The 13,108-nt window shown below is 66.2% G+C and overlaps 2 protein-coding genes across 7 annotated transcripts in view; both read right to left on the bottom strand.

Moving 5' to 3' along the window:
• Positions 1 to 1,558, bottom strand: part of LOC311183504 (AP-3 complex subunit sigma-2) — a gene marked incomplete at its 5' end in the record, with an annotated part of 32,386 nt that extends 30,828 nt beyond the window's left edge. For all 5 annotated transcript variants that reach the window (XM_084252993.1, XM_084252994.1, XM_084252996.1 and 2 more), the window contains one exon: positions 1,490 to 1,558. In XM_084252993.1, the coding sequence (XP_084109119.1) occupies positions 1,490 to 1,558 (69 nt within the window). The remainder of the gene's footprint in view (positions 1 to 1,489) is intronic.
• Positions 1,559 to 5,417: 3,859 nt separating this feature from the next.
• On the bottom strand, positions 5,418 to 12,892 carry LOC311183503 (arpin). Of its 2 annotated transcripts, XM_084252992.1 has the most exons (6): positions 12,760 to 12,892; positions 11,782 to 11,857; positions 9,060 to 9,192; positions 7,439 to 7,645; positions 6,988 to 7,151; positions 5,418 to 5,923 (listed from the first exon to the last, which is right to left on the bottom strand). In XM_084252992.1, exons 1-6 carry the CDS (start codon positions 12,849 to 12,851, stop codon positions 5,915 to 5,917), a joined length of 681 nt encoding a protein of 226 aa, XP_084109118.1. In that variant the 5' UTR covers positions 12,852 to 12,892; the 3' UTR covers positions 5,418 to 5,914. The 2 variants fall into 2 exon arrangements, with proteins under 2 accessions (XP_084109118.1, XP_084109117.1); XM_084252991.1 differs by lacking the exon at positions 5,418 to 5,923 and having other exon boundaries at positions 6,481 to 7,151.
• Positions 12,893 to 13,108: the final 216 nt, after the last annotated feature.

The following is a 13,108-nucleotide window of genomic DNA, read 5'->3' as shown; positions in this document are numbered from 1 at the left end:
CGACCTAACCCCTTGGGCCACTAGAGAGGCCCCCAAATCATCTCTTTTTGTATTGCATTTAGAAATCTTTCCCTTTCTGCAGCCTTTTGGAGCTCCTCCTACCTGCTGGGCGGGTGCTGCTGATTGAGGAATCGTCTAATAAAGCCAATCTCAAATGCACTCAGTTCGGTTTTTATCATTTGACAAAACCTATATTGAAATGTAATATTCTAACTCAAGTGTTACTTAACAAAATGTAACCATGCTTGAAAAAAAACTGATGTATGGGCCTCCCCTGGTGGCGCAGGCAGTTCAGTGCTGGGTTGCGAAGCTGCCCGCGGCCTCTGCGGCGCCGGTTCGATCCCCGGCTGCTCCCCGGCCACCGGGGGAGGGTCCCGCATGGCGCGCAGACCCCTCCTGCCGCCCGCTGCTCCCCTCAGCAGTGTCCTTCGGTCCTTCTGCCTGCTCTGCTCCCCGCTCTGGCGCTGGGGGATCCTCGCGCCCCCCGCGCTCCTGACGGACCCAGTGCTTGTGTAAATACATAAACAAACCTGATGTAAAAGTTATTTTCCCCCCTTCTGACAAGGGAGACGGGCCTGGAAGAGACCCGGCAGCTCTCCACGGGCGCCAGGGTCGGGGCGGCGGGGCTGAGACCCCCGCGTGGGTGTGACGGCCGCGGCGAGGCCGGTCGGCCCAGCCCGGGGCGGCCGCGAGCCCCGGCGGAGGCGCGGGAGGCGCGGGCGCGGCGGGGCGCGGGGCCGGCGGCGTTTCTGGAAACCCGGGTTCCCGTCCCCGGGGCCCCGCGCGGCCGGCGCCGCGTCTCCCGGCGGCAAACGGGGCGGCCCCCCGGACACGCCCCGCGGGCTCCCGCCGCCCGGGCTGAGGCGGCCGCCGCGCTCGGGGCTCTCCGCGGGCCTCGGGGTGTCCGGGGCGCCCGAGGGGCGGGGGCGGGCGGGCCTGGGGGCGGCGGGGCCGGGGCGGGGCCGGGGCCGGGGCGGGCGGGCCTGGGGGCGGCGGGGCCGGGGCGGGGCCGGGGCCGGGGCGGGCGGGCCTGGGGGCGGCGGGGCCGGGGCCGGGGCGGGCGGGCCTGGGGGCGGCGGGGCCGGGGCCGGGGCGGGGCCGGGGCGGCGGGGCCGGGGCCGGGGCGGGGCCGGGGCGGCGGGGCCGGGGCCGGGGCGGGGCCGGGGCGGCGGGGCCGGGGCCGGGGCGGGGCCGGGGCGGCGGGGCCGGGGCCGGGGCGGGCGGGGCCGGGGCCTGGGGGCGGGGCCGGGGCCGGGGCCGGGGCGGGCGGGCCTGGGGGCGGCGGGGCCGGGGCCGGGGCGGGCGGGCCTGGGGGCGGGGCGGGGCCGGGGCCGGGGCGGGCGGGGCCGGGGCCTGGGGGCGGGCCTGGGGGCGGCGGGGCCGGGGCCGGGGCGGGGCCGGGGCGGCGGGGCCGGGGCCGGGGCGGGCGGGGCCGGGGCCTGGGGGCGGCGGGGCCGGGGCCGGGGCCGGGGCGGGCGGGCGCACTCACGAAGCGCTGGTAGAAGCGGACGAGCCGCGGCTTCCCGTGGTTGTTGAACACCAGGATGGCCTGAATCATCGCGGCGGCTCCGCTCCGGCCCGCGGCGTCCCGGCCTCGGCTTCCGCCGCGCGCCGCCACTTCCGGCGGGTGCGCCGCCCACAGCGGTCCGCGGAAACCGGCGCCGGCGCCCGGGGGTCCGGCCGCCCCCGCGCCCCCCGCCCCCCGCGCCGCCCCTCCGCGCCCCCCGGCCCCCCGCGCCCCCCGCGCCCCCCGCCCCTCCGCGCCCCCCGGCCCCCCGCGCCCCCCGCGCCCCCCGCCCCTCCGCGCGCGGCCGGGCAGTCGCCCTCGTGGGGGCGCCCGGGCCCGCTCCTGCCCCCGGCTCCCGCCGGCGCCCCTCGTGCCGACGCCCCGCGGGGGGGCCCAGGGAGCGCGGGCGCGTTTCCCCTCGGGAGGGGCCGCGGCCCGGGCGGGAGCCGCGCTCTCCGCGACGGGGCGGGCCGGGGGCTCGCGCCCAGGGCCGGGCGGACCCGCGGGGTCCCCGCCCCGAGGCCTGCGCGGAGGCCCGGCCGCTTCCTGGGGCGCGGGCGAGGCTCGGGGCCGGCGCTGGCCCGCGGGCGACCCCGGAGGCCGCGCCAGGCCGCGCGCCCGCGAGAAACGCCCATTTTTAAAGTCACGCGAGAGGGGGCGGGGCCGGGGGGCGCGGCGGGGCCGGGGGGCGCGGCGGGGCCGGGGGGCGCGGCGGGGCCGGGGGGCGCGGCGGGGCCGGGGGGCGCGGCGGGGCCGGGGGGCGCGGCGGGGCCGGGGGGCGCGGCGGGGCCGGGGGCGCGCGGCGGGGCCGGGGGCGCGCGGCGGGGCCGGGGGCGCGCGGCGGGGCCGGGGGCGCGCGGCGGGGCCGGGGGGCGCCCACCCCAGGCCCCCCCGGGCCGCCCGGGGGTCCCGCGCCGCCCCTGCCCCCCGCAGCGCCGGCCTCTCCACTCGGGGCGCGCGACGCCGCCTGGGGGCGTCTCCCGCGCGGGGTTCCCGGGCCGCGGCCGCGCGAGGGCCTCAGGCGGCGCCCCCGCTCCCCGCTCCCCGCTCCCCGAGACGCGCGAGCCGCGGGGGCCGTTGTCGAATTAAAAAAATCCCACGGCAGCGAAGCCGCCCCGGGTCTGGACGAGCGTCCGGATGTCGCGGGGGACTCAGAGCCGCCCGGGCGGTCGGGCCCGGCCCTGTCGTCTGTGCGGGCTTCGTGCGGCGGGGCCCCCGCAGGGCTTAGGGCGCCACCGTGCGCCTATCGCAGCCTCTGCAGCGCGAGTTCGGGCCCCGGCCAGGGAGAAACCCGCAGGGCGGAGGCCCCCGTCTCCCCGCTGCTCCCTCAGCAGGGGGTTTCCTCAGTCTGCCTGTCCTGTCCCCGCTCTGGCTCTGGTGAACCCTCTCAGCCCCTCCCCACCTCTGGCCTGTACCCCAGCTCTTGTGTGCATAAATCAATCAATCTCTACAAAAATAAAGAAACTTAACCATGATAGGTCAGTCTAGGGAGAAATATAATAATAAATTGTAAGGTGATGTCTGCAGACAACTTGACAGTGGGAGGGAATTTAAATCAGTTTAACTGTTAGCAGCTTGAACACAAAAGCAGAATGGATTGAAGAGCTAAATGTAAAACCAGGTAATAAGTGAAATGAAGAAAATAAAATCAAGTAACACCCGAAAAGAACATACACCTAGAGGCAGTAAAAATCATAAGTCAATACACGTGTCTATGTATTGTTTATAAAATCAAGTTTTAAAAATGAAATAGTAGTCAAAATAAGGCAAACAGCTACATTGAAAGTAGGAATAACTGATAAATCAAAAATATGTCCCCTTTGAATAGAAAGAATTCCTAAAGGAATTGTGTAACAAGAGAAAATACATCTGGGAAAGGAACACTAAAAAAAAAGTCAAACTTAGAAAAGGTGGTTCTGAAGACCATGGAGCGACCTTGATAGTGACTAGTGAACATCAATTGCAAAGACTTTAAATGTTGTGTGTGGTCACAGTGTCTCAACCAGCCGGACCAGAATAGCCCCCCGAACCCGTCACTCCCCACTCTCCACCGGCTTTCCCTGTGCTGTGCTCTTGCAGAAAGGTGACTTTCCTCCTGTCTATCAGAATCTCTTTCCATCTGTACCCCCACTGCCACAGGCCAATCCACTCTAGCCTCTCCCCCGCCCCCAATATTGGAGTCTCCTAGTTGGGTTCATCTCCCTCAGTTTCTCTTTGAAATATATAAACCAGGGCCTCCCCGGTGGCGCAGGGGGTTGAGCGCAGAGCTGTGAAGCTGTCCGCAGCCTCTGCAGCCAGGTTCGATTCCCCGGCTGGCCGGGGAGAAACCCACATGGAGCGGCAGACCTCTCCTGACTTGCCCGCTGCTCCCCTCAGCAGTGGATTTCAGTCAGTCTGCCTGTTCTGCTCCCCACTCTGTCTCTGGTGAATGCTCTCACCCTCCCACACCTCTGGCCTATACCCCAGCTCTTGTATAAAAATGAATAAATCTTCAAAAACATTTTTTAAAAAATACAAACCGATGTTACCATTCTCCCTGGGTCACTGGCTTGAAGGATGTTAAAGTCCCCCAAAACAACTTGGTGAAGATGCCCTGCTCCCCGCTACAGCCTCATTTCAACACACTCCCCCCCTTTCCCAACCACTCCCTGCCTCCAGCCACAACACTTTTTCTTCTGGAAGCCCCACAAGACACTGTATCTGTCCTGCTGCCCGGGGCTTCCCCCATCGCTACACGGGGCCCCTTGTTTGCAGTGGTGGCCAGTTCATAATCAGCCTGCCCTACTCTTCAGCCACAATGCTTTGGACACTGGGTGCCTCAACCCCCAGTCAGCACCCCCAGTCCTTCTGCTTAGTCACATCCCTGGCCACCCCAAGACTGAGGTTCCAGCCTGTTTAACAGGGAGCCAGCAAGGAGGCAGCTGCTCCACCCGCCCAGGTGAGAGATCACAAGAACCTGAAGAAAAGCAGAAGAGAACTGTGAGCAGCCCAGGACCCCAACTCAGGGCTGTGGCTTCAGGAGGCCTGACTCGAGGCTGACCCCAAGCCTCCCAGCCAGTGAGTTGAGCCCAGGCTCAAATGAGCAGGAAGATAAAGCAAAGTCTGAACCCCGTTCATAAACCTGGAAGCACAATATTACCCAGTCGACTGGCGGCAGCAACGGGCTGATTTCAGGCTGGGCAGACACAGGCTGGGGCCTGGGCAAGTCCCTTAAGTCTGGGCTCACCCCCCGCTGCACAGGCTAGCCCGCTCTGGCCGGTGCTCAGGGCCCTTCCGTAGACCAAGGGAGCAGGGCAGGGGAAGCGTGGGCTTTGCTTTCCGCAGCCCTGGCTTGGGGTCCTGGCTCTGCTGCTTACTGGCTGTGTGACTCGGGCAGGCTGGCCCGCCTGGAGGGGCTTTTCTCCTCTACCGTATACGTGGAAGCAGAATAACCCCCAGTTCAGATTGTGGACTTTGAAATCTCACTGTCTGGACCTCAACTCCTCTCCTGTGTGTACTGTCCAGTGGGCCTCCGGGCTCAGTCTCATATGAAAAAACTGGGCTAATACCCACGGGATACATATGCCCACGGGAAGCTCGTGGGGTCGGTGCCAAAGTTTCGCACCATCTTCCAGTCCTCTGGGGTGCTGCGTGTGGCACACTGGGGGACTTTCCTGTTGTGCCGGCACCGCCCCACAACTCAAGCAGGGTCCACTGTTTCCCTCCCCACTCTCGGGACATGTAGTCTTCCACTCAGCAAGGCCACGTGCGTGGCCATGGAGCACCAGCTCCTCGTGGGCAGACCAGCAGTGGCCCAGGGGCTGCAGAGAAATCCTTTCCTGAATATTTATTCATAAAAAAGTTCTCATAGAACAAAACAACCAAAGCAGTTGCGTGAGTCCAACAGTGGGACTCCCCAACCATACCCCAGCTTGCCAGCCTCCTCGCCAGGACAGTGGCGGGGGGGGGGGGGGGGAGGGGAGACAGGAAGCCCCCAGGGACAGAGCCCCAGAGGAGGAATACAGAACCCGAAACTGTGGGAGACAGAGGGTGGAGCCCCGCTAAGCCCAACCCGTTTGCTCCCCAGTCTGCACCAAGTCTGGCTCCCTCACACTCCCCAGGGAGCTCACCTGGGGAAGCTTCCAGAAACCAGGCTGCTGCTCAGGGCCAGGCCCCTGGAGAAAAGGGCCGGGTGGGGAGACCCAAACCCAGGGAGGGGTGCTCCGTGGGCCGCAGCTGCAGCCCACTGTGGTCTTGGATTTGAGTGAGCACAGACTGTTCAGAGGGTGCGCCCAGGCAGGGAGGAAGCAGCAGGGAGGAAGCAGCAGGGAGGCTTGGCCGGCTGGCACCGGCAGCTGACGCCGCTCATAAGGCTGGAAGGAATTCTCAGCAGTGCTGGAGGCCGAGGCAGGGCACCTCCCACCAAGCTCAGTCATCCTGGAGAAAGGCAGGAGGGAAACGGAGCAATGAATCACCAGACACCCGGCTGGACGCCGGTCTAGAGCCTGGCCCTGGCCGTGGCCTGCCCTGATGAGAGCCGGCCCAGAGCTGCCTGGCTCTGCGTGGGGTTTCAGTCCGAGACTCACTTTATCAGGACCAAGGGGGTCCTGACCCTCCACCCAGCCTGCCCCACTCTCTCTGGACATGGCATCGCCTTCGTCACCTAGAAAACAGCCCATTTTCCTGTGGCTCTGCTTTAAATGTCCAATTGGGGCCTTTTGAGAATTCACACCTTCAGCTGCACACCTCAGAAAAACAGATCAACTGTGCAAACAGGCTGAGGCTCAAAGAGGAGGCTGACCCTTTGCAAAAAAATAAAACTGCAACAACTGTCAAGAAACAAGTCAGGGCCTCCCCCGTGGCGCAGCGGTTGAGCGCTGGGTGGAGAAGCTGCCCGCAGCCTCTGCGGCGCCGGTTCGATCCCCGGCTGCTCCCCGGCCACCGGAGGAGGGTCCCGCATGGCGCGCAGACCTCTCCTGCCGCCCGCTGCTCCCCTCAGCAGTGTCCTTCGGTCCTTCTGCCTGCTCTGCTCCCAGCTCTGGCTCTGGGGAATCCTCTCACCCTCCCGCGCTTCTGACTGTACCCAGTCCTTGTATAAATAAATAAATCTTAAAAAAAAAAAAAAAAGAAAAGAAACAAGTCAGCCACCTGGGCGGGAGCCCGAACCGGAGGCACACGGGCGCCTGGTGGGCTGCTCCAGGCCTCCCGGTGGGCCAGCGCTCCCCCATGGACGCCGGTGACATCAGCTCCCCTCTGCACCCCCTCCCATCAGCTTTTCTGTAAATCTTTAGGGCTGTTGTGTAGATTGGCACAATCCGGACCCCCCAGAAAAGGTCCCAAGTCATCCCCGCAGACCCTGAGGCTAACACGCTCAGGAACGCCACCGCGGCTGGGGGGTCAGAGTGTCTGCTGTCTCCTCCTCCTACACCCCAAAATCGGTACGAACACACTCCCGCCAAGAGACAAACCCACTCACGCCAGGGCCCGCCTCCCCTACCTACCCACTCCTCGTCCTCCGCCCCGTCCCCCTGCTCGCGGGCCTCCGCCACGGCCCCCTCCGCAGACTTCCGGGCCATGATGTTGTCTGTCCAGGACGCCCCTGTCTTTGCGTCACCAGCAAAGTTACACTTGGTCACAGTGCCAGCCTCGAGTTTGGCTAGTGAATCTGAAAGAAGGGGAGAAGGTGAAGGCCTCCCTGCCTGGGGGAAAGGCAGGGGCTGCCCTGGCCTGGGAGAAGCCACCACTCTCTTCAGGTCTGGTGTGGTCAGGGACACCCTGGGTGGGAACCCCAAGCTTGGGCAGCACCCCAGGATCCAGAGTGTTCCGGCTCACCGCTCCAGGGCACTCGTCCGGGACTTAGGAGTACCCCAAGGGGTGAGTCTCCAGGGAAACGGATCGGCCTGCTGCCAGCCCCACAGGCCACGAGGGGACCCTCAGGCCACAGCTGCTCACCCAGGAAGGGGCCGTCGCCTCGAGTTTTCAGCCGAAGCCCGACCCCCGGCTCCAGCTCCATGGCCTCCATCTCCGACTCCAGCACCCAGAAGGCCACGGTCTGCTCGGGGGTGAGGTGCTCCGTCAGCGCCAGCAGCTCGGGCTTGTTCATCAGCTCCTTCAGTGCCTCGGCTGTGAGCCTGTCCGTGTCCCCCTTGGCTTCCAGCTCTGCAGGCGCAAAGCACACGGGGTCACGGCACCGGCCAGTGTGGGGAGCAGCTGGGCGGGGGGCTTCTTTAGGGGCTCACAGCCTCCTCCAGGTAGGATGGACACTGTCCTGAGAACTCACTGAGGAGCTCAAGGCAGAGGGATCCGGGTGGGCTCTGGAGCCAGGCTGTCTGGTGCTAATCGGTGTGGCCTTGGACAAGCTACTTAACCTCTCCGCCCGACAGACAGAGATAGTTACCAACACACGTCTGCAAGTGTGTTTTACTTCCATTTTGTGGAGGAGAAAACCAAGACTCAGAGGTTAAGTAACGTGTCTAAGGTCACACAGTCTGCGAAGGAGACAGAACTGACACCCTCCATCCAGGCCTCCCACTGAGACCAGGGACCAGGCAGGGCTCTCTCCGGGGTGGGGCCTGCCGGAACCAGGAGCAACCAGGGGTGGTCTCCACATCTCTGCCGGCCTGCTCTTCCCGGCCAAGGCAGGGCTCCCAGGCTCGGCAAGGATCCCGACAGCCTCAGCTACAGACCCTGCAGATGCCAGTGGGTGGGGAGCGCCCCAGGGCCTGAAGACCTGGTGAAGGGGTTCGGAGCTGCTCCATTCCAGCACACAGAGGGCTGTGTGCACACGGACAAATCCCAGCAACCCACCGAGACTCGGACCCCCGTGCTGGTGTAAAGCCCCCGCCCGCCTGGTCCAGGACACCTGGCCGGCAAAGGAGACCCCACTCCCCCTGCCCTCGCCCGGCCAGGTCCCCGCGACAAACTCCTCACCTCCCGCCCCACAGCTAACAGAAGCCACAGGAGGGGCCTTGAGCTCCCGGCCACTTTCCTACAGCCACACAAAGCCTCCCTCCTTCCCTTGTCCTGAAGTAGCTGGGGTCTCTATTCTGCATCAAGCCAGTTCCTCTGTCTGGGCCCCAGGTCCCAACCCCCCGCCCCCCCCACCTCCTCAGGGCTAACCCTAACCCAGATCTTTCCTCCATGTCACATTCTGGCTTGGACACCGCCCTCCAGAGCCCCAGCCCCAGAGCCCCGGGTGCTCTCTCTTGTGAAGCCCGCTGGCCGCGCCACCATCCCCATCTCACTGGGCCTGGCGGCACCCAACCCCTTGCTACCTCCTTCCTCCTGGCCCCGGCTTCCCCGGGCCTCAGAGGCACACACCTCCCCACGTCCTCCTACCCCACTGGGCCCCCGCCCCTCTGCCTCCTATTGCTGAAGGAGCAGAGTTGGGGAGGACAGCCAGGCCTCGGACTTGGGGGTGAGGGGGAGAAGGCATGGGGAGACTCTGAGGAATGGGGGGGGCAGGAAGGATCTCGGCCGGGGAAAGAGTTCCTTAGGCCAGACCAGCACTTCAAGGCCAGGCGCGCCGCCTGCAGGAGGCCCCGCGGGAGCGGGAGCGGGCGCGGACACCTACTGTAAGAGGACATGAGGAAGCCGGTGTTCACCTTCCGGGTGTCGCTGAAGTTGGGCTCAATCTCATTTCCCTTGGGGTCGAACTTGCGGCGATGGATGCGGCTGGGCCGGATGTACAGCACATAGTAGCGCTCCTGGGCAGGCAGAAAGCGGGGCTGCGTCACCCCACACACAGGCCCGCCACCCCAACAAGCCAGGGAATCCCAGTGTCCAGGCAGACGGCACAGGGCGGACCCAAGGCCTCCGCACAGCCAGAGACGGGCCGTGGACAGAAAACCCAGGCATGGGACTGCAGTGGGGCGAAGCGGAGCGCAGGCCGTCGGGGCCGTGGAGCGGGGTGAAGGGGGTTCTGCGCAAGGGCTGCCACTCTGCCTCTCCCACCAGGTGTGGGGCCAGGCTCATCACGCCGGGCCAGCTCCCCCGTCACATGGAGCCGGGGATGTCCACTTCCAGCAATGCTGTAAGGTGAGCGGGCGCCCGCACAGGGCAGAGCTGGGGTGCGCGTAGCACTACCCACCGCGGATCTGACAGAGCTGGCAGAGGACATGCCCCAGAGATGGAAGAGACACCTCCTGGGAGAACAGGGAAGGCCCAACCTGAGGGGCAGAGCAACCTGCCGTGGTGCGGGAAGCCTAGGGCAGGCCTGGGACAGGTACCAGAAGCGAGTCAAGTCCAGTGTTCACGTCCGCAGACCGTGGGGCCCTGGGAGGCCTCGGAAGCCCAGGCTGGGGCTGCAAGTGGGATTGGCTCGAGGCCCTGAGGTTGGCACCTGGACTGTGGGATTTATCTGACAGACGGAATCCTCAAGGATCTCTTGAGATGCCGTTTAGGAAGCGAGTTGGCAGCCGGGTAGGAACATGCAATGGGGCAGCCAGAGGCAGGAGGGGCGGCGCAGGGTTTCATCAGGACAGGCTGAACTCCTGGGTCCCTCCGAGGTAAGGGAGGTGACAGGAAGCGGGAAAGGAAAGGAGGTACGGCCACGGAGGGCAACCGGGGCAGGGGGAGGGAAGGAAGGGACAGTGGAGGCCACAGGCCTGCAGCTGCCGGGCCAGCACACCCTCTCCAGGGAGGGGGACCTCAGGAGGCACACGTGGAGAGGGCCTGAGGGACACTTCGCGGTCAAGGGCCATCCAGGGCCGGTCTGTCAAGGGCTGTCCAGCACAGAGCCACAGCCATCAGACTTCCCCATCAGACTTCCAGGGGCCTCCAACAGTGGTGCCGTGGGTTCCAGACTGGAAGTTGGAACAGCGCTGGGCTTTAAGGCTTTTTAAGGTAAGTGTCACTGCGGACTCCAAATACCACCCCTCAGTTACCAACTGTGTGGAGCCGACGTGAGCATCCGTTTCCTGATAAGGACGGCAGCACCAGCCAGGGGCCGAACTGCCAGGCTGAGCACCAGGAGAAGGCAGAGGCTGCCGACACCCCTCCGAATATCCTGGCCCCAACCCATGGCTCCTGAGCACGTCCAGCGGCACCCACCCAAGTCATGGATGGGCTCAACTTGCCTCCCACAGTGGAGGCCCCAGACCCCAATGGAAGTAGCCCCTACCTGGCCGCTGTGGTGGACAGGGGGCACTGCAGGCATACAAAGCCGGGAACTTTGGGGGCGGGACACCCCTGGACCACTGAGAGCAGCGAGAAGGCTCCTGGTCGGAGGTGCTCTGAGAAATTTTCCAGCTCTGGGGCCCAAGTGACCCCCAAGACCCGACCCAGGAGTCCCAAACAATAATGATTAAAAAAGCAAGACCTTGCCAGCCCGTGGACCCCGCCCACCACACCATGGTGGGTCTCCAAGGGGCCCAGTGGCCAGGGCCTCCCTGAACTGCTGACCAACCCAGAGGTTTCCCAGTGGATGGGGCGGGCATATACGATGCCAGGTCCCGGGCCTGGTCAGCTACCCAGTGTGTGCCCAGGATCTGTGCCCTAACACCCCCTCCCCCACGCTCTCCACATTTGTCAACACTAAGAATAGTAATTGGAGCTTCAGTATAAGATTCAGACTCTCAGCTTCCCGTGGGCCAGGCCCTGGCCCCACTCTGAGGCCCCACAACTGGGACTGAGTCCACTTCCTGTGTCATGACCACAGGAAATACATTTTCTTGACTTCACCGAAAGAAAAAAATATGGATCCTATGGAAAGGAAAAAATCCAGGTATAAGCGCCCCAGGAGTCAAATGTAATTGAATTCCAGCGGATTCCGAGGGTACAGAGTTGGTACCCAGAAAGGGGGGAGGTCACTGTGACCCTGTACCCACATAGACCACAACCCGCTCCGAGCTCGGCCTCAGGCCCCGCACGGCCCGAACCACCATGCCAGAGAAGAGGAGGCTGAGCCGGCTGCCTCCCGGAGGAAACAGCCGCCGGACTGCCCTGGTTTCCTGACTCTGAACCTGATCCTGGTATCAGGGGTGACAGGACCCCTCAGAGGGCCTTCCAGCTCTCCCTGCACCCCCCAGGCTCAGTCCTGAACCCGCACCTCTCCTGCGCCTGCTCTCAACCCTCCAGCCCCAGCAGGCTCGGCCCCTGACTGCCAGCACAGCCCCCGCCCGCCCCTTTCCACTGCGTGGCTGGCAACCTGCCCGCCCCCCCCAACCGCTCTGTGAGCCCTCAAGGGAAAAGCTGGACCCCAAGTCTTGCCCTGGTGGATCCCTGCACAGAGAGGCCTTGTTGGCTGAAGACCATGAAGCCAGTGCCCGGCAGGAGCCGCTAAGGAAGCCCCTCACCTTCCTGCCGTGGACATCCACGATGCTGTGGCGAGACAGGTCCACCAGCTCCCCCTCCAGCAGGACACCCGGGCCCCTGCGGAGGAGGTGAATGCAGGGTCAGCGGGTTCTGCCACAGAAAGAGCCACCACCCACGTCCACGGCCCAGGTCGGAGTCTGCAGGTGGCCGAGGTGGGCCACGGGTGTCTCCCCGGCAACCGGCCATCCACACCGGCCGTTCCTTGGAGGCGTCAAGGCCAGTTCGCTGCGGGGGACCCGGCGCTGGTGTCTCCTGCGGGACCTCGGGTGCGTGTCATCAGAGCCTGCTTCAGAGCTACAGAGGGAGGGGACCAGCCCCCGCCCCGAGAGGTGGCTCAGGTGTGTGAAGGGATCGTCCCGCCAGGTGCTGAGCAAACTGGAAGGACCGTTCTGTTCCCTGAAACAGGCGCGGCTGCCAGGCGGTCTCCCTCTCACCTGCGCTAAAGCACCTGCTGCGCTTTCACAGCGGCCGCCCGACGTCACCCCCTTAGAAGGGAGAAACCCGAACTCAAGGCTGTGACCCACCCAAGCGGGCGGGTCCCCGGGGGGGCTGGGCCCTGCTGGGGATCCCCATCTCATGAACCTGGGGGCTTCCAGTTCTGGAACCTCAGGGATGGGCGGCAGCCCCCACCCTGCGCCCATCCCTGAGAGTCACTCCAGCCCCCCCCCAGCGCGAGGCGCCCGCTGGGGTGCGGGTGGGGTGGGGACAAAGGTCGGCGCCGCCTTTGGGGCCTGTTTGGGGGGGAGCCCGGCCTCTCTCCGGGGCGCGGGGCCAGGCGAGGGGTTCCAGGCCGCCCCGGGAGGTGGCGGGGAGCCGGGGAGCCGGGGTGCCGCGGGAGGGGGGGCGGGGGGGGCGGGGGCGCGGCCGTCCGCCTGCGCCCGCGCCCCGACGCGCCCTCCCTGGGGAGCCGGGGTGCCGCGGGGGGGCGCGGGGAGCCGGGGTGCCGCGGGGGGACCTACCCCTGGTGCGCGGCGGGGTCCCAGCGCCCCGGCAGCCGCGCGCTGCGCACCGCCCGGGCCCCGAGGGCGCCGTCCTGGTAGATGCGGCTCATGCCGGCCCGGCGAGCGGCGGGAGGGCGCCCCGCGATCCCGCGGCCCCGGAGGCGCGGCCGGACGTTCCCGGGCGGGGCCTCGCGGCCTTCCGGGGAGGCGCGGCCGGGCCGGCCGTGTCCCGCTCGCGGCCGAGGAGAGGCGCCCCGGCCCGCGCCCGCCGGGGGGGCTGGGGCCGGGGCGCCCGCCCTGGGGGGGGGGAGGCTGGGGCCGGGGCGCCCGCCGGGGGGGGGGGCGGGGGGGGCTGGGGCCGGGGCGC

Source organism: Talpa europaea (genome assembly GCF_964194135.1).
Source record: "Talpa europaea genome assembly, chromosome: 14".
NCBI lineage: Eukaryota > Metazoa > Chordata > Mammalia > Eulipotyphla > Talpidae > Talpa > Talpa europaea.
This window is presented reverse-complemented; position numbering and strand designations above follow the sequence as displayed.